Consider the following 24678-nt stretch of genomic DNA (forward strand, 5'->3'; position numbering starts at 1 on the left):
TTAGTATGCTCTTACTAAAGCACACCACTAGAAATAAATGTGCTGGAAATTAACACTGTACTTTAGCCTTTGCAGTTTGTTTACTTGTAACTTCAAACAAGGGTTCTAAAGGAACACGTTCTGTAAAACTACGTGACTAGCTGAGGGAACTGCTTGTTTTTAAAATATGGCTTTTTAAGAAATGACTTTTCAGCTCTCCTTCAAGTAATACTACAGTCGTCATGTTAGGAAATGAATTTAACTTGATGTGCAGTCCTACTATTCCCAACTTATAGAACTGACGGTATACTCAGAAAGCATCTAACAATTCTTTAACATCTCTAATCTAGCAGCAAGTGAAGACAAATTGATTATGAATTTTATCTGAAAATCATTATGAATTCTTACTGTGTTCTTCCAAGTTAATGGAGTTGCTTGGACCAATGACACACCTAGACAGAAGAGTCATACGTTTAATTGTCGGATGATGGTGAAAACTTCCCATGATCTTTTGGAAGATGTAGGCAGCCACCAGGATACACGCCAGAGATATGAAACAATGCAGTGCTTTGCTTTATCTCAGCCAAGAGCTATAATGGAAGAGGGGGAAGGTAGGAAATTTTGTGCAATTACTGTGCAGAAATGAAATCTCTGAGTAGAGCTTTTTGTTATTTGGTGTTATGATGAAATATGTAGTTTATGCAGTCCCTTTTTTGAATGAATTAGGAACAATGCAAGAAGCTAAATTCTCGTTGTTTATGTACCTCTATTAAACAATGCAAGATTCTTCAGCTATTTCATTAGGTTATATGACAGAATGAAACAGGAGAGAAATGAAAGAAAAAAAAATCTTTTTAAATACAGATTTACAGTCCTGTATGATTTGTGTGGCACGTCGTATCGCAACAGCAGAAAGAGTATTTTCAACAAATCCAGAGAGCTTCATTACCAGACATGATCTTTCAGGTGAGAAATGTGTTCAAGATGAAGGTATTAAGGAATCTTTTTTGTCCATGTGCTCTTGGTTTATATAAATGAATTATGTAAATAAATTGTTTATTTTAGTAATTAGCAGAATTTATAACAAGATTCCTAGCTGTTTTGTGCAATATACCATTGTTGGCAGTGGAGTGCAATGAAAGAAGTGGGGACACATTTTCTTTCTATATGTTTGTATGGCATTGTTTGGCAAGTTGGTATAAAACATTACTTGTTTCTTTACTTGGCAGCATTTTGAAGTGTTTTCGTTATGCTTCTATTCACACATAAGAAATATTTAAGATCGTAATTGAAAGTAATGAGTGTTGTTTAGAATGTTTGTATGTTTCTGCAGTTGGTGAACTAATGTTTATGGTGTTTAAATTGATGTACTTAGATCATCTATGGGGCTTTTTCAGATTTTAAATTTACATTTTAAATGCTCATTTGTGCATGTAGCTGGTTAGTATTTTTGAGAATTTTACAGTCTGGGCATCCCTTGGCTGCCTGTAACCAGAGACAAAGTTGCTGTATGTTTTCTAGAAGCTCTGACATTAACCAGAAGATGTTTGAACTTCCTCTCTTATCATTATCTAAATCCCCTTGAATGTTGATATTTTAACAAGCAACAGTATACTCTCGTATGGCAGATTATTCATAAATGTAACTTCTTTATACTCAAAATTTGGTGTTAGGCTGATGAAAAATTCAGATGGTGACATTGAAGCCTTTGTACAAAGTGATTGGTGTAGTCATAAAGATTTCGTCTTGCATATTTTCTTTCCTGTAACAGGCAAACTTGTCAACATCGACACAAACTCGTTGCGATCTTCCATGAGACCTGGCTTTGAGGATACAATTCGCCGGTGTATTCAGAGGTTCTTATGCCATAATGATGGACAGTCATGGTCAAACAAACGCCACTATCATGAAGGTGAAAATCTGCAGTGTTTGTCCTTACTGCTTCTCTCAGTGACTGTGTTTTTGTTTTTTTTCTGAAAAACAAGAAGTCTAAAATTCTGCCTATCTTCATTTTTTTCCATATTTTTAGTTATCCTTTTTGTTGTGAACACCTATGTACAACCTGAAGAAGGATGACTACCTGAGAAACAGGAATTCTGACAGAAGTTACTCTGTTTCTGTTTTTCTAATGTACCTGTGTTGATAGTTTTCCTGGTACTTTATTGAAAATCTATATAGTGCATATTAGCAATTTTTGTGCTTTTAAATGATACTCTGTATTCCCTTTACAGCTTATACACAAGGTCATGCTGAAACACCGTTGTATCGCTTTTCCCTAGCGGATGGAACTATAGTGACAGCACAAACAAAGAGTAAAGTGTTTAGAAATCCAGTAACTAATGACCGCCATGGATTTGTCTCTACCCACTTTCTTCAAAGGTGAAATCATTGGTGTCTGTTGTCATCTAAATGTCATAGCTTTTAAAAATACATCTGATGTTGAAGATACCTGGAAAAAGACTGAGCCGAAATATTATAATTACAACTCAAACTGAACAAGAATGTTTGGGAAGCAGGAGTTGCAAATAGATGTATCAATCTAAGATTTTGTTCAACACACAACCTCTGAACTTACCTGTGTGACAGAATGACAGTCCCAGTCAAAAGAGAGGTTTTTTCCTCTGTTTCTCTGTGAAGCTTGTGGTTGAGTTCATTATTTTTGGTAGTTAACATATATAATGATTAAACAGGGGAAATGGAAATGCTTAGTTACATGCTTTATCTTGCTCTTTTTAATTGCACACCAGTTGAAAACACAGCCCACCCCATCAGATGCATTACTGATGATTCATATGTACCTTAAATAGCACTTCCTGTGACCTTTTCTTGTTGATTGCAAGAATAACTGAAATGCCACTCTCTGGAGGGAGTTTCTCTGCTTCTGGCATTAAAATACCCCCAGATGCTGAAAAATGAGTAGCTGAGACTCTTCAGGGTATCATTAGTGTGCACAGAAGAATAGTGTCATGCGCTGACTCAGAAAGGCTGAGTAAAGAAAGGTGTTTTAACTGATAAATCTAACTAATGGCTGGTGAAGAAACAGAATGCTTTTGCATTGCAGTGATACTGTATACACTTGTAACTAAATCCACCTGAAGGTGTAATGAATGAATGAGTGACATAGTTTAGTTGTGCTTTTGTGCAGATGCTTGAATTCTCGTTGGTCTTATAGGAAAAAAAAAAAGAAAAATTATCCTGTTATGCTTTCTTTGAAGCACTTGATTCTGAATAAGATTTGACTTCATTTTCTTGGGGTCTGTGGGGATGTTTTTGAATTTACAGAGAGCAGAATGGATATCGACCGAATCCTAATGCAGTTGGGCAAAACATCAGAACAACAGTGGCTGGGAATACAAATTCTGTTGGTCTTATGAACATGTCACCTGGTCAAGGCATGCCAATGCAGAACAGGAACTACGGCATGGGAGATCCCAATACAGTGGGTCAGCTGAGTAGCTCTCGATATGGAGGCCCTGGTAATATGGGACCAGTGAACTCTGGACCAGGAATGCAATCCTCTGCTTATCAGAGCAACAGTTATGGGTTGAATATAAGTAGCCCACCACATGGTAGTCCTGGTTTAACTTCCAACCAACAGAATCTAATGATATCTACTAGGAATCGAGGGAGTCCAAAAATGAATTCACACCAATTTTCTCCAGTTACAGGTACTTTATTTTTGCTATAAGTAATTTTTTAAAGCTTTCTTTTCTCACTTTTAAGTGCATTCCATTTGTCATCCTTTTTAACAATTCTGTGACACATTACTTAAATTTAGTATACCTAATTTTGTGGTAAAAATTTATTTTTAAGGACTTAACCCAATTTGGCAGTCATACGTAACCCTGAAGTAAAGGCAGATACAAAAAGTGCTGTAATCTAATAAATTTGATCTCTATCTTGTGATACAGGTATGCACTCTCCAATGGGATCTGCCAGCAACACCAGCAACAGCACTTTCTCTAGCAGTTCTCTTAGTGCTCTTCAAGCCATTAGTGAGGGGGTTGGAACTTCCCTTTTATCAACACTTTCTTCACCAGGTCCAAAATTGGATAGTTCTCCAAATGTGAGCATAGCTCAGCAAAATAAAGCAAATAACCAGGACTCCAAAAGCCCTTCGGGCTTATATTGTGAACAAAATCAAGTGGAAAGTTCCATCTGCCAATCAAACAGCAGGGATGTCCTTAGTGAAAAAGATAGTAAAGAGGGAAGTCTGGATGCACCTGAAAGTCAGAGAGGACAGTCTGAAAGCAAAGGGCATAAAAAGCTGCTTCAGCTACTCACATGCTCTTCAGATGAAAGAGGACATTCTACAGCATCAAACTCACCTTTGGACTCTAATTGTAAAGAATCTTCTACCAACGTTACCAGTCCTTCAGGAGTTTCCTCATCGACATCTGGAGGGGTGTCTTCCTCCTCAAATGTGCATGGGTCACTCCTGCAAGAGAAGCATAGGATTTTACATAAATTGTTGCAAAATGGTAATTCCCCTGCAGAGGTTGCCAAAATAACAGCTGAAGCTACTGGTAAAGACACATATCATGACACTAGTAATACAGTCCCATGTGGAGAAGGTACAGTCAAACAGGAACAACTGAGCCCAAAGAAGAAAGAAAACAATGCTTTACTAAGATACCTGTTAGATAAAGACGACGTTAAGGATCCACTTTCCAAAGAGTTAAAGCCAAAAGTGGAAAATGTGGATAATAAAATGGGACAATGCAGTAGTTCTACTATTCCTACTTCCAGTCAAGAAAAGGAGATGAAAATAAAAACAGAACCAACAGAAGAGGTACTGTATACTGTAATGTGATGGTAATGAACAAGGCAGTGCTTTCACATTGCAGGTGAAATGTAAAAGGACAATGTATGCATATGCAAACGTTTCCATTCTAAAGGTGTTTGCAAATGATGGGAAAGGATATGCTCAGGTTTTATTATAACTGAGAAAACACAGATAAAACTATGGGATATGTATATATATATATATAGCCAAATGTGCTGTACTGTGGTCCTGGAGTAATGTAAACTTTAAATTATGATATGTCTAAGGTAGTATACATTTACAAATTCTTACGTAAAATCATATCTTTAGCAGATTCTCATTGCATGTGCTTATCTTTATGGCTTATTAGGAAATGGAGCTGTTAACTGCCTCCAACAATTAGCTGGCAATGCAATAGCAAAAGACAGAACCAGCGGACATTACATAATTTCAGTTTAAAAATGCAAGTAATACACAAAAGCTTGTAATGCTTAAAATAGAAATAGGTTGGTTTCAGTTCATTCACTTGTTCTAGTACTTCTTCTCTCATTTAAGGAAAAAAAAATGTCTCAAATACATATAAGTTAAAAAATATCTACGTATTTGTTTCAATATATTTACTGCAACTTTTATATTAAAAAATGTTTATATTTATCTGTGCTTCCAATTTATTCTCATTGTCAAAATTAAATGAAAAAAATTTAAAAAATAAACTAATCTTTGGAAATTGGGAGGAATCTTAAGGTACTGCCTGTGAATTAAAGGATTGTCTGTGTACAGTCATTTAAGATGAGTGAGGAACTAAATAAAAGCTGAAGGATATCTGTACAATAATAAATAACCTTTGTTATTTTACTGCTTCTTTTTCAGATGAGTGGAGACTTGGATAATTTGGATGCAATTTTAGGGGATCTGACTAGTTCAGACTTTTATAATAATGCTATGTCTACAAGTGGAAATAGCTTTGGAACAAAGCAAGCATTATTTCAAGGAAATGCTCCCCTGAGTAAGGAATTTCATTTAAAATCAGTTTGTTTTAAAATTGGGGCTTTCTTCTTACCTGATAAGCATAATGCATCTTCGGTTCCTTAGAGAATACATTCTGATCTGCTATATCTTCTTGGACAAACAGAACACAAAATAGTAGCACTTAACTTTATTCACTGTGTATGTTGTAGGTAACTTCAGTTCCTGATGTTATGGGTTTTTTTTCAGGTATTGTCTAACGGATTTTTCAGAGGCAAGACATCAGGAAAAATGTTTTGTCAGTTGTAAATTAAAATAGAGTTTGTGTTCCTTGCGGATGAGTAGGGAAATAACATGGGATTGATGGCACGCCTTTGATTTCTCAGGCATGCCTTTGGTTTCTCGTTTACTCAATATGAAAACATCTTGTGACCTGCAAATCTTAATCAGTGCTCCTCTGTGACATTGAAAGGAATGACCCATTGTAATAGGAAGCTGAGTAATAGAATGGATTAACCTTGCTGAGAGACCAGTATCACTACAGTTGTCACTTCCTTTTATAACATTGGTCATCTCTTGATTATATGGAGTCATAATTTGCTTGAGGTAACTGAAGGAGGTGGATCATGGATAATGAAAAATGTGAAATCAAGTGTAAGTCATCTAGGGCCACTGACACTGTTGGCTGTGGAGCACACTGATCTCACTAATAAGTCCACGTAGTATGAAGTGCTCAAAGCCATACTGCTTCTGGATTGCATCTGATTTAAACAAGGAGCTGTTTGCCTTGTTTCTGTCTCCATGTCAGTTGTCCAAAGTCTACTCATTTCTATTAATGTGTCTGTAATATTAGTGTATTTCAAAATGATAGAAACATGATTCATTGTGGAATGTAAATTAAAATGAACTTTTTAATGTCAAGGGCCAAAAGGAGTTGCATTTAGCTTTGCCTTACAATATTTAAGTATGTATTCAAAGAGTGATGATGGCAATGAGAATATAAGCAGAATAGCTCTTCTTCGCTTGTTTAAGGTCAAAAATACATGCCTGTAAATAGATACAATTTATGTAAGTTGCTAATAGTTCTTTCTGTTCAAAATATGTAATTCTTTAGCAGGTATGAGGAGTCCCCAGTCGGTGCAGACTACCCGTCCGCCTTTCAACAGAGCCATGTCTTTAGACAGCCCTGTAGGCTCAGGTGCTTCAGTGAGGAATGTCAATGCATTCTCCATGTTACAAAAGCAAAACTTGATGGGTGGAAGTCCAAGGATGGCTGAAAACCAGGAAAGCTTCGGAGCAAATATTGGTTTGTTGACTATACAAGTAATTTGTATTGTAAAAGAAAAAGCTTCAAAGTTAAGAACGTTACAAGATTATAGTATGAGCTCTGGAAGAAGAAACATTAAAGAATATTTATTCTTAATCAGCATATAAATACTTCTAAATATTATCTCTAGTTAAAATTGTAATAACACAGCTGTTTATTATCTGTGTATCATTACCAGTACTTTGCTGTTACTTAATAGTTAAACGATTTTGAGCTATTATGAGTTCTTAATTTAATGTATGCTTTTGATATATAAAAGCAAGAATAAGTCACAATGGCAGTCAGTCATTAACATTTTAAAATATATTTAGATGAATATAAATGTTTGATTTTAAACATGGCATGGTAAGCTTGAATTGCTTTTGTAGATGTTAGGTGAATTGCATTGTCATTGAAAGGTGCCCTTGCTGGTAAAACAAAAAACAAACAAACAAACAAGCAGACATAAAAAAACATAAAATCCAGTTAATTATAAAACAAAAGCACATAGTACATTCTAGATGAAAAAATACTATTTTTTTCACTTTTCATTATAGCAAGTACTCCCAACAGAAGTGTATCTATGAATCAACATCAATCAGGAGACTGGGGTTTGCCAAACTCGAAGGTTAACAGATTGGAACCTACAAGTTCTACTTCCATGTTGAGACAAGGAGCTGAGTTCAGTGCATCCCTTCCCAGACCCACAGCAGGTGGCTCCATGCCTGGGCTGCCCATCCGTTCTAACAGCATCCCCGGGACAAGACCAATGTTACAACAGCAAATGATGCATATGAGTAAGTTCTTGACTTTTTCTTGCGATACTTTGCACTGTCTCAGTTTCTTTAGCAAGGCACTCATCATCAAAATCTTTTCGTTTTGGTACAGTTGTAGCTTCTCATCGGAAGACTGTACTTTTTGAGGTGAAGATTACTGTTCTCCCCTGACTGGGGCATTTTATGATATTGGTGTTATTTTTTGGTGTTCTGTTTCATATAGAGATTATTCAAGCTGACTTTACAGATCTTTTTTGGATAATTTCTTTATTATTTTTATTTCTTTATTGTAGTACTTCTCTCATAAAGCCCCAGAACTAGATGTTTTTTATCATTAAATGAAGTTATTAGTATTCTGATCAAATTAATTAATTGCACTACCTAATTTGTTTAATAATCTTTAACAGAAATGTTTTTCTGCTATGAACTTGTTAGCGATCAGGATTGTTTTTTGTAAAGCTTTTTCTTGAGGTTTTCAAAATTCATCTCACATGGATTGTCAAATTTCATATGAAACTACTTTGCAAATTCAGGTACTCATTTGAGTACTCATATTTAAATCTTTGGTCTCTCATTCCTGAAGTCATTTTAAGTGTCAATTTATACATATGCACTTTGAAATATGCTACTGGAAGGCTCTTGAAGCTGCTTCAATATTTGTGTGATCATCCACAGTGCTTTGTGTGAACACTGGAGAGCAAGGTGACACCTTTTGCTTTAAAAACAACTGTTTTACGTTACAGGGTCAAATGAGATTAACATTGGTATGGGGGGGAATCCTTACGGACAGCCAGGGCCAGCCAGCCAGCCAGGATCGTGGCCTGACAACATGCTGTCCATGGAGCAAGCATCACGGGGTTTACAAAACAGGTAGAATTAATGAAAGTTTTTAAAAAGTTAGACTATGACTGTTCCCTGTTTATCAAGAGCACTTAAGACCTGGAAAAAAATCAATGCAGCATATACAGAAGGAATAAAGAAAGTCAAAATACCTATCCAGCTCTGCCTCTACTCTATCACCAAATGGATGGTTATTGTTTAAACCAGCTAACAAAATCAATCAATCCTGGAGTTGAGAGGCAGAGAGAAAAGAGTTGGGAAAATCTTAAATTATCTTCCTTGCACATGCAGAAGCTAATATTTAAATGTGAGGAGAAAACAAAATTTATGTCTATTCAAGGCTAGATGACAGTTGCCCGGGCATTTCAGGACCTAAATTTGGGCCTTAAGTTCTTCAGTCTTCTGGGTGATTATAGTACTTTCTTATTGCCAAGTAAATAATGTACTGTATGAAAGCTAAGCACATGCCTTTGCAGTCCGTAATGGTTGCATTTTTTTTAAATATTTATAGACAATTAGTGAGAAACTCTTTGGATGACCTCTTAAGTGCAGCACCAAGTGTGGAAGGCCAGAATGATGAAAGGGCTCTTTTGGATCAACTGCACACATTGCTGAGTAATACAGATGTCACAAGCCTGGAAGAAATTGACAGAGCTCTAGGAATTCCTGATCTTGTAAACCAAGTAAGAAGGAAGAGATCCTGGTCACTTTTCTCTGTTCCAAAAGCCTATGTTATTTTGGTTCTTGGAGGGAGGGAAAAAAAAGAAAATAGTGAAGAGAGCCTCCTCATTTACATGTGTTGCTTCACTTTCTTGTGTCCATTTTTCTGAATCTTTGGAAACATTTCTTCTGAGTAATTCTGAGTTTTTCATTGGAGAACTTAAGTACTGATTAAACTTCTTTTGAGTTAAATAAGTAAATTAAATGGTATCCTCTTATCTATGTTTATTATTATTTGCCTTGGTATATAGTTTTTTTTTTTTTTTTTTTTTAATTTTTTCAGGTAGTTTAAACCATTGTAATTCTGTAAGCAGAGAATGAGTTAGGTTTCTTTAATATAAGTAGTCTACTGAGCTGGAACTGAAATGTTTTACTGGCAGTTAATGAATAGGATATTTCTATCTCTTTCAATTTCACCTTGAATTTGCATGACTAGTAAATAGGAAAAAAGAAATTCTGTTCAATACTTTGGAATTCACTGGAAAACACAAAATCATGCTGTCATGTTTTAAACTGCAGTTTAAAAGAGCACAAGGGCTTTTATAATGATACTGATCTGCTTATGCAAGCACTGATCAGCAGACATGATTTTCAAGTAAATTATTAATAGTCACTTGGGCTTTTCACTTGTCCAGAGACAAATTTGATAGTAATCTGCTCATGCTATTTTCTACTCAAGAAAGGACTGGGTTTTGTATGATGCATTAGTTATGTTGTTTCTTTAGCAATTCATACTTTGACTGTGTTTTCAATAGCAGTATATGTTTTATATCTCTTAAAGGGGCAAACTTTGGAACCCAAGCAAGATTCATTTCAAGGTCAGGAATCCGCAGTGATGATTGACCAAAAGCCTTCGTTATATGGTCAGCCCTACCAAGGGCAGGGCACAGCCTTGCCAGGAGGCTTTAATAACATCCAGGGACAGCAGCCATCCTTTAATTCCGTGATGAATCAGATGAGCCAACAAAACAATTTTCCACTTCAAAGTATGCATCCTAGAGCAAATGCAATGAGACCTCGGACCAATACGCCAAAGCAGCTCCGCATGCAGCTCCAGCAGAGGCTTCAGGGGCAGCAGGTAATCTTTTCCTGCTTCTACTTTTCTGTCTTGTTTCAGAATGAGGTGTGCACTAACCTGTATTGCTTCAGGAATATAGAAGTTGGCATTATAGCAGGTGATTGTAAGAATGGAACTTTTATTTTAACAGTGCTTTTCACATTGTCTGCCCAATACAGATGTGAAAGAATCTTTATTAGGACAAGTATTTATCTTTCATCCACCTCACTATAGATTGAATTGGTTCTGGCAGCAGAGCCAGTTTTTGCTAATTAAAACAGTAATCCTGTAGTACACAGATCTGGGATGATCTCATTACCCATGCAAAAATTTAGTTTTTCTTCTGAAACTCCCTGAATATGATTTTAGTATGGAATATACTGCTGAATGGAAAGAAGTGCTGTGGCCATTGGGAAATGCACTTGGATGTGGTGAAGGTTTAGATAATGGAAAATTTATAAATAAAACTCAAGAAACAGAGAGTGCTGTGTAACATTGAATAGCAAGGTTAAATCCTTGGGAAATAGTCTGTTTTGTCTTGACTGTTCCATTACACTAATTCAAGCTGCATGGATTTGCAGTATTGTGAGAGAGATGAAAGGAGACAGAAACATACCAGCAGCTGTGTTAAAATACTAACCTTCTGCCCATAATGTGATTGGGAACAAAGAGATGGTGTGCTTTATATTTATTCTTAAAAAGTGCTAATTTAAAGAGAAAAATAAAGCCCGTAAGTGCTGTACTGTTTGAATGGGGGTTTTTTTGTATGTCTGTTTTGAGCTTAACAATAAATAGCTTGGTGCTTTGTGTGTATCTAATAAGGAAAAATTAACCATTGTTCTTTAATCAAGAGGTGGGTAAAGTGGTTGCCAGTATTTTGAGCAGGTACTGGTGCTTTCAAACTAACACTGTTAAATATCTTTTTCTAAGTTTATGAATCAAACCCGTCAAGCGCTTGAAATGAAAATGGAAAATCCAGGCAGTAGTAATAGCTCAGTGATGAGACCAGTAATGCAGCCACAGGTGGGATCACAGGTAAGTAAGTATTACGCTAACCATTTCTGAAAGTCATTTTTATATAGACACATCTTTCACAGGTCTGCTTAGAGCATAGGTCTTACTTTTCATGGTATGACAGCATTGTTTTTTCTTTTTTCTCCTTCCCATCTATAATGATGAAAAAAGATGAGTTTTCTACTTCTCTTATTCGTGAGACTTGAGGAGTTTGTTCGTTGCTCCATGCTGTCAGTGCTGTGTGCTAGTCTCTTCCATGTAGAAAATAGCAGACTACTGCATCACCTGTTCAGTACTTTTAACAACTTAATATGACCTTAGTCTTATTTTTTACTAGCAGTGGATTTATTAACTTCCCGTTTTGGTAATGGTTATACTGCGTCTCAGAGTGTGAGCACAGTGATTGACTGACTTGTTTTGCAAAAAATTCTAATATGATTTTTCTTTTCTTTGGGCATTAGCAGCAAGGTTTTCTTAATGCTCAAATGGTGGCTCAGCGTAACAGGGAGCTAATAAGTCATCATTTTAGACAACAGAGGATGGCAATGATGATGCAGCAGCAACAATCTCAGGCCTTCAGTCCACCACCGAATGTGACTGCCTCAGGAAGCATAGATAGTGGTCTGACTGGCCCTCCAATGGCTCAAGTTCCTCCACAGCAATTCTCCTATCCACCTAATTATGGTACAAGTACTAATAACAGATTTTTTTTTTTTAATGTCTGTCTGGTGTTCTCTTCCCTTTGTATTATTAATCCAAATTGGCTAAATTCTGGTCATTCTGAAAAACTGAAAATACTCCTACAAAATAGGTTATTTTTTTCCCCTTCTGTAAGAAAATATACTAAAAGTGCTAGGTAACTGAAGGGAATTTTTCTTTGTCTTATTAGGAATAAGCCAACAGCCTGACCCTGCATATGGTAGAGTATCAAGCCCTCCCAATCCAATGATAGCATCAAGAATTGGACCTTCACAGAACCCTATGATGCAGCATCCTCAGACAGCACCCATGTACCAGTCTCCTGAGATGAAGGGCTGGCCATCGGGGAACATGGCCAGGAGCAGGTGAAATGTGCAGCTGTTGCTCAAAAACTGGCTTTCATTTTGCCCAAACAGAGAAACATAGTTAAATTGTTTTAGGAAGAGGATTTAGAAGAGGGAAATACAATGTATTGTCCTTGATCCTGCTCTGGTTTTTGAAATCAACAGATTAAACGTATCTAGCTCCATTTGTTTGTATTGGATCTCTGCAGTAGCTGGAAAAAACATTCATTCATTGTATACTGGAAAAATAACTTGGGAAAAACGTGATGGTACAGAATAGTGTTAAGAGTGTACAATACAGCTTTAAGTGAAGCCTCCAATTAAAAAAAAAAAAAAGGTTACAGGAGGAAATGTGTGCACATACTTCTGCATGTATTTAAAAATTCGGAATTTCTCTTTGGAGGGGAACTTTTATTTCTACGTTAAATAGACAGTATGCAGAAAGAAGTAAATATAGCAATAGTTTTAGGCTTCTGTTGGTAGCAGTTCTTTCATATGTTGGCAGGTGGTGCAGGGAGTGTAATTTAACAGTGACTAAACTTTTTGAAATGTAATTTTGTCATTTTGTGTTTCAGTTCTTTCCCACAGCAACAGTTCAGTCATCAAGGTAATCCTGCAACGTACAGTATGATGCACATGAATGGCAGCAGTGGCCATATTGGACAGATGAACATTAGTACTGTGCCTATGTCAGGGATGCCTATGGGTCCGGACCAGGTAAGTTGTACATAAGGAGGAGTGATGATCTATTGACTCTTTTCCAATTGAGTATGATATACTTGAAGTCATTCCTCTGGCACAGTTCTGTTCAGTTTCCTTGTTTGCCTTTATGTCTGTGGACTTGCAAATTGTGTGTCCCAAGGAATACGTTATTTTTGGTGATATTCTAGTCAAATCGATGATAAACCTAAGTAGCATTGCTTAGTTGTTATCTCTGAAGTATCATATATAGGATCAAAGTTTAAACTGCACAAAGGACTGCAACAAAGGGAGCCTGGAGAAACCCTAGAAAGCAGAGCACAGGGATTGTGAAAGGCAACTTGAGGAAGATGAGTTGGACTAAGAACCCTCCCTTGTTGTACAGTATTTTCTAGAAGCTGCTTGTGATGATGCTCACTCTCATACTACCTGAGAATACTGTATGTATGCATAGCAAGACAGTGTGGAAAATTTAGGCCGCATATTTAAGGGAAAAGTGAGCATATATTGCAAAGAAGGCTGAAGTACAAAATAAACTTCTGCTGTAATTTTTCCACAAAATATCAAGGAATGGGCAATGTAATACTGAGATAAGCTAAGTCACCAGTATCTTGTGAAATTTTGTCTGAGGTACCTTGGGAAGTGGCCGAAGTAACCTGAGGACTTCTGCAAGACAAATAAGGTAGAGGACTTACCCTTATGAAGAGGGGAAAAGGACTGAGAAATGTTAGATTTTCCAAAACCGCGTCATAGCAGTTGTATCAGTGATGATAAGCAAAGAATGTGTGTAGGGAGTTCTGGGACAGCATTTCTTTTCTACATATTCATTTTACAAATGGAAAACTGTTCTGCTTAAAAATTGACTATCAGTACTTTCCTTTTCAAAATGCAACACATTAACCAGCTTTTCCAGCAAAGGTTGTTTTAATTCTCTGATGAAGCTCTCTTCCTTTCTTCACAGAAATACTGCTGACACCTGCACCTGTGATCTGCAACCAAGAATGCGCTGTATGAATGATGCACTAGTACTAGAAAGGAAAGTTATGCATTCTTCATGGCAACTAGTCCGGGCCTTATGGGAGTGATTTTTCCTGCTAATCACCGTGATGTCCTAAGTTATTTCATTGAGGAAAAACAAACTTTTTTTAGTATAAGCGGTCTGTATTACTGTATATTGTGTTGTACAAAAATGGTCATAAATATTTTTGGCGCTCTGCCTCTAGAAATGTGAATTTGGCAATGGCATTTAAGTATGATGGGTAGAGCCAGCCCTGAAATACCTTGTCTATTTACTGTAGCTATCCAAAGCCCTTTATCTACAGGCAGACAAAAGTGCCTGGAGAAATCACAGTGATAAGAATTTCCTGATTTCTCTAGTAAGAATATCTGACAGGGAATGTAGTTCCTAGCCTTGACTCTTTTATATGAATTCCTTAATATAAATGCTGCTTTTAATCCCCTACCCCCCAAGAGTCAGGATTTCCCAGGCAAAGTTATCAGTGCAAAATGAATTGGCACGTATTATTCCAAAATCCTGTCAATTGATGCCAAGGGGTAAAATGAGAGGATGATAAATTTAAATTATTTAAATACAATTGTGACTAATATTTACATATTGATGTGCAGCTGAGTGCACTTTATAGAAGACTATATAATGGATTAATGCAATATCTTTAATAAGGACTTAATATGAAGGTAGGGTGTACTCGTGTTCCTTCTCAAACACAATCTCTTAAAAATTATTTGAAAAGACTGCATAGTGTGTTTTCTGTGTGTGGAAATCAGAGCAATAATCGTTCATCATTTTGAAAATGACTTCAGAAAACTCAAGGCAAGGCACTGCAGTCTGAATCAGAATTTTGCAGTCTTTCTTTTTGTGAATAAATTTTGTAAATATGTTCTTTAAGATAATGTATTATATATATGACTTTTGTAGGTCACTAACTCATTTTTGCAGAGTTTGTGAAGCTAAATATTTAACTAAATTGATTTCTGTAAACTCAGCGTAGTTGAGGTCCAAATAGAATACTTTCTTTTTTATTAATGACTTTGAAGCTGGGTGACCTTGGCCCACACCTTTCTCCTCTTCGGTCTTCAACACTTCATTTATTTTTACATCTTTAACATGTAGCTTTTTATAAAAGACCAGTTGTTCAATGCTTTCTCCACCTGTGAGCACTTTGTTATGTTTATTTTTACATATGGCAGTTGGACAAAAGGCTCTGTGTTCTGAGATGTCATGACAGTCATGTCTTTCTCTATTATCTTGCCTTTTCAGCTGAAGAATCGAGATTGTGTCTTTTTTGGTCAATTTTAATGAACTCTACACGTTCTTCAAAAGAAGTCTGTTGCAAAATATTCATATGTAACATCCAGAAATCTATAAGGATATTAAGCCACACTTTAACCAAATGTCTGCACCTCATTGGATTGTTCTAATAGTGATGAATGTATTTTTTCTGAGCAGGCTTCTCTTGTATCAGTATTTAAGTTTGGTTACAAATTTGTTTGTTTTATTTGCTGATAGTTGTTTTTTTCCCCTCCTGTTTTGGTTCCTTGAAATGAAGATCCTGTTGCAGTTTTTCCAGTCTCAGGCAGTTACAGTGAGTCAAGCCTGTACACTTCCATGAGGGACGACCCAGAAGTGTTTAAGATATATGGTGCTTTTGCACTGTTGTTCATTGTATAATGGAAAATTAACTTCTCCCAAGGAAAAAAAAAACAAGCATTCTCAATTGCTTATTGGTACTGTAAGTGTGAGGTGGTTTTATTTTTAAGAATATGCAGTGATCTTCCAATTTAATAGACATAACTTACCTAGAAAAAAAGTTCAGAATGTTCCTCCTTCGCATACAGCCAGTTGTGTTCCAGAGGGAATGTAGATTCCATCTATTTTTATGCAACCCTGTATTTGCAATTAGACCTGAATATATAGATTTGGTGGAAGTATTTATTTGAAACCTTCAGTCCAATTCATGTGTGATTTTTTTAAATGCAGAACTCTTAAAAGGCTGAGGAACTTTTATCATCTTATTTCTTAGGATGTATCCATTTGTTGAGTGAGTGCTGCCTACTGAAGTCAAAAGGCAACAGGCATTTGCTTTTTGTATCAAATGAGAGTAGAACAGTCCTTGTATTCTGTAGTTATTCATTATATTGATGGAAACTACAAACCCTGGTTGCTTCCATTAGGTGAGCTCTTAGACTGTGTACGACTTCATACATTGTGCCCTGTGGTTTTGTTTTTTTATGAGTGATTCTGTTTATACATCTGTGTATAACTGGTACTTGATCAGTGTTATAAAGGATCATCAGTTTCCCATCTGTATGTTGAATGTTGGAGCTTTCTCGTACAGTACCTACTTTTTTGCTAAATCCAAAGATTTTTAGTTTAAACTTGATTGCGGGGGGAGGGTGCATTTTTTATAATAAATTAATAACGTCTTTCTTGGCAACACTGATCCTAAATACTGTATCTATTTTGAAAAGCTTATCAATTGCAGCAACTGAAACTTACCTTGAAACAAATTAGCATTTATATCTCCACCAGTTCTGATTTGGTTCTGTGGCAGCAGATTTTTCTGATTTTTTTTTTTAACAAAAACAACCATGTGACATTGCTCACCTGTACGAGGGCAATTAGCTAGTACAGCCACTCTGACCACTGCTGCACACTGAGCACAGTTTTGCTGCTTGTCTTTGTTGTTCTTTCGATCGCAGAAACTGTGTGTTTCTAAAATTCATATGCAGTACCTTTATCCAATCTTGGTTTAAAATTCTGCTTTTAAATTTAGGAAATCAGGACCACTTTCCAGTTATAAAACAGAACTATTTGAATGTTGTACCAATTAGCACAGATTTTATTTTTGAATTTATGTGCAGACTACCAGGTGATTGAATGATACAGCAAGTATAAAATCATGTTATGTTGAGAGCAATATTTTTAAAAATTCTCAGGAGAAGGCATACAGTATTGAGAATTGCATTTAAGTTTAGTTTACGTTAAGTATTGCTTGAAATATCTGTATCTATGTTGCAAAACAGAAAACCTTGGGGACTGAGTTATAAAAGAGTTGGTTGTAAGGTATTACTGCTCTTCTGATTTTTGTGTTTGGATGTTAATAATAATGTAAATAAAGGTTTCTATTTAAAATCAGAACTTGGTGACAAAGTGTATTAGCTTTCTAATACTTTGAGGCTGACAGTTGTATCCTGGTAAGGTCATAGAAAAGCTGCTACTATTAAGAAATAGCTGCAGCTGTTACTGAGGAAAGCTATGGACTAGCAAATATATACGTTTGTTTTTTTTTTCCAACTATCTGTAAAAGCTAAGGGAGTAATGATTTAGCCTCTCTGCCTGTGAGGCCAGTTTAGCAAAGCTGCATCAAACTGAGTAGAATTTGTCCTTTTCAACTTAGAGCACCCCAGCAGAGCTGAGAGGAGAAGCAGTAGCTTTCCTGAGCCCTTCAACAACCTACCTTTCAGAAAGTAACAGGTACTTCTTACAATAGATGTTCCACTGCTCAATTTTAGCATGTGCATAAAGGGACGCGGTGACTTCAAGCTTCTGACTGACGTGCACCCCGACCAGTAATTCTGGCCATGCAGGATTCTGACAGTCTCATCTTCTTGTCAAATATTATAGGCTGAATGCAAAGAAAGGTAAGGGGAAATTTTTTTTCATCTAACTTACTTAGTATTCTTTATGCATACAGACAGGTAAGGGGAGCCAGCTGATGCTTCTCCCTTGAAAGTAGCAAAAATGTTTTTCTATTTTTAAGTTTAACGTCATTATTTTTCATTTGCTTGTATCGATCCAGGCTCTCATCACTTATCAGACGTTTCTTTTTTTCCTTATAATCCATCTAGCATGTTAGAGACAGAATTATGCCTAGATTAAGACAGACAGTCATATTTTACAAGAAAAATTTGGAAAGTGTATTTGACTCATTAATGTGTGATGCATATACACGATCAAACCTATTTTTACTGTATAGTACATACAAGCAAGTTTTACTACATAGGCCCATGTTGAGAGTTTTCTAAATTCAAGTATATTTTCAAGAACAGGGGTGTGGTGCCAGAGATCTGTTCCTCTTGAATTACTTACTGTGCAAAAAGAGTATCAGAAGTCATTTCCTTGATGTATCTTTACACTGTTTCCAGAAGTGCAAGTTTGTGTTTTGCAGAAACATACCTCTCTTTGTTAAGAGTCAAGGCCACAGTTGGTTGAGTATTATGAGCTTGCTGTTGCAAGTGCCTCTAGAGCAGTTAGTTAGCAGATTAATGTGGAAAAAATGATAAAAGTAGCACTGTTAGTGCTGCCTGTACTACAGTGTATTTAATAACATCATTACAAAGATATTCAAATAGACTCTGTACACTGTGCTTCCTTAGTAAAATGATGGATTTTTTTCTTTTATAAGCTTTTAAGCAATAACTTTCATTGAGAACATCTACTGTAGACTGAAACTATAACTAGATTATAAGTTATTGGTTGTGATTTTGAACTTCTCAGAGAAGCCTTTTTTAAAAAATAAGTCTAAAATTTGCACTTCTAAGCAAATGTTCCTTTTTCAAATGAATTGTTTTGTCTTGAACACACAATATAATACTACCCACGAAAAAACTTGATACAAATTTGATTTCATTAAAATGTAGGATGTACATTTACTGAAACTTCTGTACTTCTAAAACCAGATGAATTCTGAAATGTGCTATGCAACATTAAGTAACATTTTGAGAAATGGTATGTGGGCATTCCACACTTTTATTAACAAAATTCTTCACAACCTGAAGGAAATTATTTTTAAACAGTATGCTGATGAATATTTACACAACCCCTCCAAAAATATGACATCCTGTTAGTTGAGATTTTCTCTAATTTTCCTAGAGGTGTCAATAGGATGGACAAGTAGATGTGGAACTAAAACATATCCTCAGAGGAGGAAATTTGAGAGATACCACGGTACTGAGAATATTCAGTGCTTCTCACTTGAATTCCTGAATCTCTTATGAGGTTTTTTTTCACTGTTAACTTTACCCCTGTTGGAAGCAGAAGTGTCCATGATATACTTGGCTTTGAAATTTGTCTGCTTACATCCAAAGGTATAGTTGCACTGAAACATAGTTTGCTTCCACTGTCTTTGAGGACACTTTGCCCACCGGGATGGCAATCCTCTTTGGGATGCAGCTGTATTTCCTCTTCTGTCAATTCCTGGAACAGAGTTAGTGGTGTCTTCTTGAAGTAAAAAGCCTTGTGCAGCAGGTGAGGTATAATCCAAAGCAAAAAGCAGGTACAAGAGTGGATCTGAAAGAGACCTGTATTCCTGGCAGCAGGTTCCTGTAATTTCACTTCATCTATTTAATTCACTCACCAGTGCAAACACTATCTATTTTGGCCTCCGAGTTCATCCAGTCCTCCAGGCTAACATTAAAATTCTTCTGAAATCATACACATTTTTGCTTAGTCTGTACACGAATTCAAGTTCTGGCCAGTTCATATCCTTGCTGAGGTCCAGCAGTTGAGGCAGTTAGCCCTCCCATCCTTCCCACAGTTGTCCTCTTTAAAATAAAATAAACATGATTTAGTGTGTGATGTTTCAGAGAAGAAGTACTTGGAATATGTTTTCAATGGTTCTATGCAGGGCAAAAACCTTTAAACTTTTTTTTTTTCTTTAAATTTATATCTTATCTTTGAGGTCTGGCAAGTTGAGAACTAACAGTACTGTGCTGAACTAATCTTTGAGTTTCAAAAAAAGTAGATAACAAACAATTCTGGATTTTAATATAATGTCAATGTCAGGGTAGCCCCAAGTTTCCAGATTTTTTTTTTTTTTTTTTGTACAAATAGAACTGCTGTCTGTTCTAATTTGCTTTCTTTGCTCACAACTTCTGAGAGAGGCTGTGGTTGGATCAGTCCTCTTATTTCTGGATAGTGTGACAGAACACGAGGAAGCTGCTGCATGTTTAAGGTTAGACAAAACCAACATCATGATCTGTAATTCTTGTAGAAGAATTACAATTGAGAGTCCACCTCTGCTGAAATTTGAAATTGTCTTACCCATAATGTTCCTAGATTCCCATAAAACATGCACTAACAGGTTTTGTACAGCAGTAGTCAGCATAATACTTATTGTGTAATTTAGAGGGCTTGCAATTTAGCATTCCCTGAGAATAGATGGTGTTAAAAAGGTGCTGCAGGCAAAAAGAAGTGAAGGAAAGGTAAGTAAAAGCTCATGCTTGTCATGAACTGCTCCCAACTCACAGTGACTTAGAAGATGATGGTCTCTTCACATCTGGCCACTTTCGACGCTGAAACTGCCTAATTTTCAAGCAGTAAAAGGAGAAAAAAGTTAACCATCACCAAGAGAACCACCAGCACTACAGTCAGAAAGATGAGGAAAGAGAAGAGTTTAGCATGAATTTTGGCTGCAAATATTAGAAGAACATGCTGTAACACTGAAACAGAAGTAGCTTCAGTGTTTTAAGCTAATTCTGACAGAAAAACTTGCAAATGCAATTTTAGATGGGTCCCTAACTCTATAGCATGAAGGTAGAATGTAGGAATAATCATTTAACTATATATATTTTAAAATCTGTACCTGTACTGCTCGTAGCTTCCATCTTTAAGTCCTAGATGAGGAAAAATTAACATGTTATTAACCATAGCCTGCAACAGATAAGATAGAGGTTAAAGCTCAATTTAAAGAAGAACATAAGAATATTAACATGTTCATTAGTACTCTTATTTTTAATATTTAATCCTTTATTCTAAGAAAAATAGGTTGTAAATTGAGATGATAGGTAAATTTGAAACTTTTCTGTAAATGTCTTGCGGTGATTATTTAAATGCCAAGACCTCTTATTTCAAACATACAAACATACATTCAGTCAGCTCTAGCTGATACATGTACTAAATAAGACCTGAAATAACACTGGATTTCTGTGGACTGACTTAGGCTGATAATGGTATTTTTTGGAGTGACAGTGTTTAAGCTCTAATGGCTGCACATTTATTGATTTTTAATTGCATTTCTTAAGTCATCTTAATTGCACTAAGGGGTAGACAAGATATGCAGTTTTAAAAAACAGAAATGCAATTAACTGCACTTTTCATCTTGCTGCTAAACTTAACTTAAAAAATAACAACAACAACAAAGCAGAGTATAAGCCACATGATTTCTTTGTAGACCCAGGAAAGATTTAAGGGATAAGAAATGCTGAGATTAGAAAAAGAATACTCATTTCCTTCTTTGTGAAATATAAAGGCATAATTAGAAGAGCACATCTTTTGGTAGCATAATGCATCCCTCAGTGTCTCCCTTCCTAGATCTGTTGTTATTTTACAACCCTGCACTAACACAAGGGAAATCTGATCAGCTTAGGTACTCTTCTCTATTCTGATGTTAAAGCTATTTCTAAGCCACTTTATTAACAAGGCTGCCTGGACTGTATTGTCTCTAAAATAAATATTTATAAAAATTATATCTCCAGATGGAATGCTGAAACTCAGCTGCTGGACTGATTGCCCAGAGACTGTGCAGTCTCTGTCCTTGGAGGTTTTCAAGATCCAAATGCATAAAGCCACGACTTAACATGGTCTGACCTCAGAGCTGACCCTGCAGTGAACACAAGGTTGGTCGAGCTGAACTCCAGAAATCCCTTCCAACTTCGGTTATCCCATGAGCCTGCAAACTTGGAAGCAGCTATTAGGTATTCTTTCATTCATTTAATTAGTTTTGTTCTTTCCTCCTCTCTTCTCCCTGTATTTCAGCAGCTGCACAGTTCAGTATTCAAGTACACTATTTGAGTTTCTGGACCCAATACATAAGACAAGTTGAACAAACAATACAGAAATGTGTTCAACAAAACATGAGTATAAATACATTCTGGAATCCTTTTGATTTATGAAAATTTCATGTCAGTTAAGCAAAAGATTCATTTATTTGGGGTGATCTCTGACCATAAGAGGAGAAGCACTTACCCAGATCTATGTTCCTAGTTCTTGGATTGCACTGTTTGTATCCTTTGCAGCTTCTTAGTTCCATGAGCTGGACGTGCAGTTGATTGAGAACATCCCTATCTAGCGTATTGACTGCATTGATTAGCTGCAATACATGGGGGCTCTTGTTAGAGAATAGGTACTGCTTTGTAGTTTAGCAGCCTTCATATGAAACATATATGAAGAAGGAAAGAAGCTAGATCATATTACATGACTTGATGCATATTATCTTGCACCAATACTGTTCTATTTCAGTACATCATCAGTGAAGAACACTCATACATTTCCAGAGCCATACTATGATGAGGTACCTGATATGGGTCAGTATTGAGATCAAAATACTCCAAAAATCCAGTAGCAAATTCACAGAACAGGAAGTTGTGGGTCTCGTTGATTGTCCTCAAACACCAGTATGTGTTGTTGTTGGCACTGGTACAAGCACAGAAAGGACCCACTGCAAATGAAAACACAAAGACATAAGCTACATGTTGCCAGCTTTAGGCACTGCTTATTTTAGTACTATTTTGTTTATGCTATTGCTTTATTCACAGGCAGTTACTCTGTCATTCTTGAATTCTAAAGCAGAGAATGCCTTCCACCATCAGCTTCTTGTTCTGTGCATACCTAGCTTTCAGAATACAGCTAATTTGAGCAGTGTCTGGCTAGTTGTTTTTCCCTGTCTCACTGGCTGGGATACACTCCAGCTGCTGAGATAACAACACTCTGTACTGTGTATGTACTGTCTCATTTATGCAATAGTTGTAGGTATTCAAACACAGTTACTGGCTTTTTTGGTTGCTGTTTTTTCCCCCCTTGCCAACACTGAAACACAGATTATTTAGCAGGAGGAAAACTGTGTGCCTCTGATGATATGAGTTACTTCCAGAATCCTAACTCATCCTAGTCAGTATACTGCACCCAGCTGTATCCTTACATGTCCACAGGGGCGCGGTTTGCCAGTGCTGGTTGTCATGGGTGAAGCAGGTCAGGCCAGGCATACTGCATGTGTCATTGTTTTTTATTCTCTTCAGCAGTTTGCGCAGTTTCTTCTTTCGTCTTTGCTCTCGAAGCAGCCACAGCCTGTCTTTCTCCTGTAGGGCTTTCCTGCACACATGAAACATTAGGGTCATGCTGACTCTGTTATACTTGAACACACCTAAAAAAAAAATGAAGCAGCTAATAAAATGAGCTGCTTTGAGGAAAGAAAGAACTGCTGTTTTCTTAAATGAATGGCTTCTCTTCCTAGTGGCTCTGGAAATTACTCCTTGCAATTCCACGATACTGGGAAAAAAATGTAGCCAAAGGGGTTTAACGGGTTTGCCTGAAGTCTCTGATGTGCATTTAGAAACATTCTACCATGAGCTTGGTTCCCTTCCCAGATACCTGTACTCTTCTTAGCATAGGATAAATGAAATATCACTTCTGCTTAGTTTTGGCTTGTTGAATAGACCAAATGTTACTATCTCGCATTTTCTTTGTTTCAAAGGAGAAAACCTTCACTTACTTGAAAGGGTGAAGATTAGATCCTTTGTGCCTCAGTTTGCTTTTGTGTTTTGAATGGTAACTGGAAAATAAAAAAGCATTGTTGATAAACAACAGAAGGAGAACTGATCCTGTTCATACTACACTTTCACTTTAAATCAAAGCAGATGTAATCTAGTGTCACTTCTCCCTTCAATTTATTAATAGGAATATGTGGTGAATACAAGACAGCCATGCTGGACTGGATCGAGCATTTTCTGTGCCTCTTTTCCTTACATTATTTGTACACTGTGACACCTGGTGGCCTATTACCGAATTGCAGTACGTGTCCACAGAAAGTGGAAAGCAAGTTTTCAGAAAACGGGCTGCAGAGCTTAAGATACCAATCTCTAGTATCTAACAGAAGCAACTTCAGTTGCTTGCACACCTAACTGGTTTAAAAGCATTTTATATGATCTTCTGTATCATCGCCACTTGGCACAGAAGCAACTGAATTTCTGCTGCCAGAAGGTGGGCCTTGTACCAGGGACAGGTGGCCAGCTGCAGAAAGCATTAGGCAACAGTACAGGAAGCAACTCTTAGCAAAACAGATTCTAATCCCTCCTGTGAAGACATGGATCAGCTACACTTGCACAGTACAGAAAACTACTCAGAAGTACACAAGAAATACCTTATCTTGTTGCAGTCACATTCCTCGGGTCTCTTCTTTTTCAGATGTCCTCTCACCTCCCTCAGGTTTTTTATTTTATTTTGCAAAGTTTCAATCTAAAAAATGGAACACACAGGTTAAAAAAAAAAATACAGCATGATAAATTTTATTCTAAGCCTCTCAAACTCACTGCCACCAAATGGTTCCGTCTCCCCACATCCCATTTTCAGATTATCTACATTTCTGAAAGCAAACTGCAGCCAGGAGGAATCCTTTCTGGTTACAATTCTCATGCAGACAGAAGGTGAAAGCACAACGTGGCACTGGAGGGAGAAAGGGACTGCCATACAGCCTCAGGAAACCGATGATCCACTGTGA

General features: G+C 36.6%; 2 protein-coding genes across 30 annotated transcripts in view; one reads left to right on the forward strand and one right to left on the reverse strand.

Annotated features, from left to right (window-relative positions):
* NCOA3 (nuclear receptor coactivator 3) overlaps window positions 1-17324 on the forward strand; it is a 75161-nt gene extending 57837 nt beyond the window's left edge. For 15 of the 18 annotated variants that reach the window (XM_085241968.1, XM_085241965.1, XM_085241971.1 and 12 more), the window contains 17 exons: window positions 402-590; window positions 844-945; window positions 1751-1891; window positions 2211-2358; window positions 3262-3647; window positions 3891-4771; window positions 5615-5750; window positions 6825-7016; window positions 7574-7813; window positions 8536-8662; window positions 9144-9315; window positions 10134-10430; window positions 11340-11444; window positions 11885-12107; window positions 12313-12487; window positions 13042-13183; window positions 14127-17324. In XM_085241968.1, coding sequence (XP_085098094.1) covers window positions 402-590; window positions 844-945; window positions 1751-1891; window positions 2211-2358; window positions 3262-3647; window positions 3891-4771; window positions 5615-5750; window positions 6825-7016; window positions 7574-7813; window positions 8536-8662; window positions 9144-9315; window positions 10134-10430; window positions 11340-11444; window positions 11885-12107; window positions 12313-12487; window positions 13042-13183; window positions 14127-14138 — 3668 coding nt within the window. In that variant the 3' untranslated portion in view covers window positions 14139-17324. The remainder of the gene's footprint in view (window positions 1-401; window positions 591-843; window positions 946-1750; window positions 1892-2210; window positions 2359-3261; window positions 3648-3890; window positions 4772-5614; window positions 5751-6824; window positions 7017-7573; window positions 7814-8535; window positions 8663-9143; window positions 9316-10133; window positions 10431-11339; window positions 11445-11884; window positions 12108-12312; window positions 12488-13041; window positions 13184-14126) is intronic. The other 3 variants (XM_085241976.1, XM_010722514.4, XM_085241977.1) reach the window with 3 other exon arrangements.
* A 1578-nt stretch (window positions 17325-18902) lies between these two features.
* SULF2 (sulfatase 2) overlaps window positions 18903-24678 on the reverse strand; it is a 137214-nt gene continuing 131438 nt past the window's right edge. For 11 of the 12 annotated variants that reach the window (XM_085241998.1, XM_085241993.1, XM_085241999.1 and 8 more), the window contains 8 exons: window positions 24322-24416; window positions 23674-23733; window positions 23104-23273; window positions 22481-22623; window positions 22152-22275; window positions 20770-20800; window positions 20433-20489; window positions 18903-19729 (listed from right to left, as the gene is read on the reverse strand). In XM_085241998.1, coding sequence (XP_085098124.1) covers window positions 19699-19729; window positions 20433-20489; window positions 20770-20800; window positions 22152-22275; window positions 22481-22623; window positions 23104-23273; window positions 23674-23733; window positions 24322-24416 — 711 coding nt within the window. In that variant the 3' untranslated portion in view covers window positions 18903-19698. The remainder of the gene's footprint in view (window positions 19730-20432; window positions 20490-20769; window positions 20801-22151; window positions 22276-22480; window positions 22624-23103; window positions 23274-23673; window positions 23734-24321; window positions 24417-24678) is intronic. The other variant, XM_085242004.1, reaches the window with a different exon arrangement.

The sequence above is a fragment of the Meleagris gallopavo genome, chromosome 22 (genome assembly GCF_905368555.1).
Source record: "Meleagris gallopavo chromosome 22, MGAL_WU_HG_1.1, whole genome shotgun sequence".
Classification (NCBI taxonomy): Eukaryota; Metazoa; Chordata; class Aves; order Galliformes; family Phasianidae; genus Meleagris; species Meleagris gallopavo.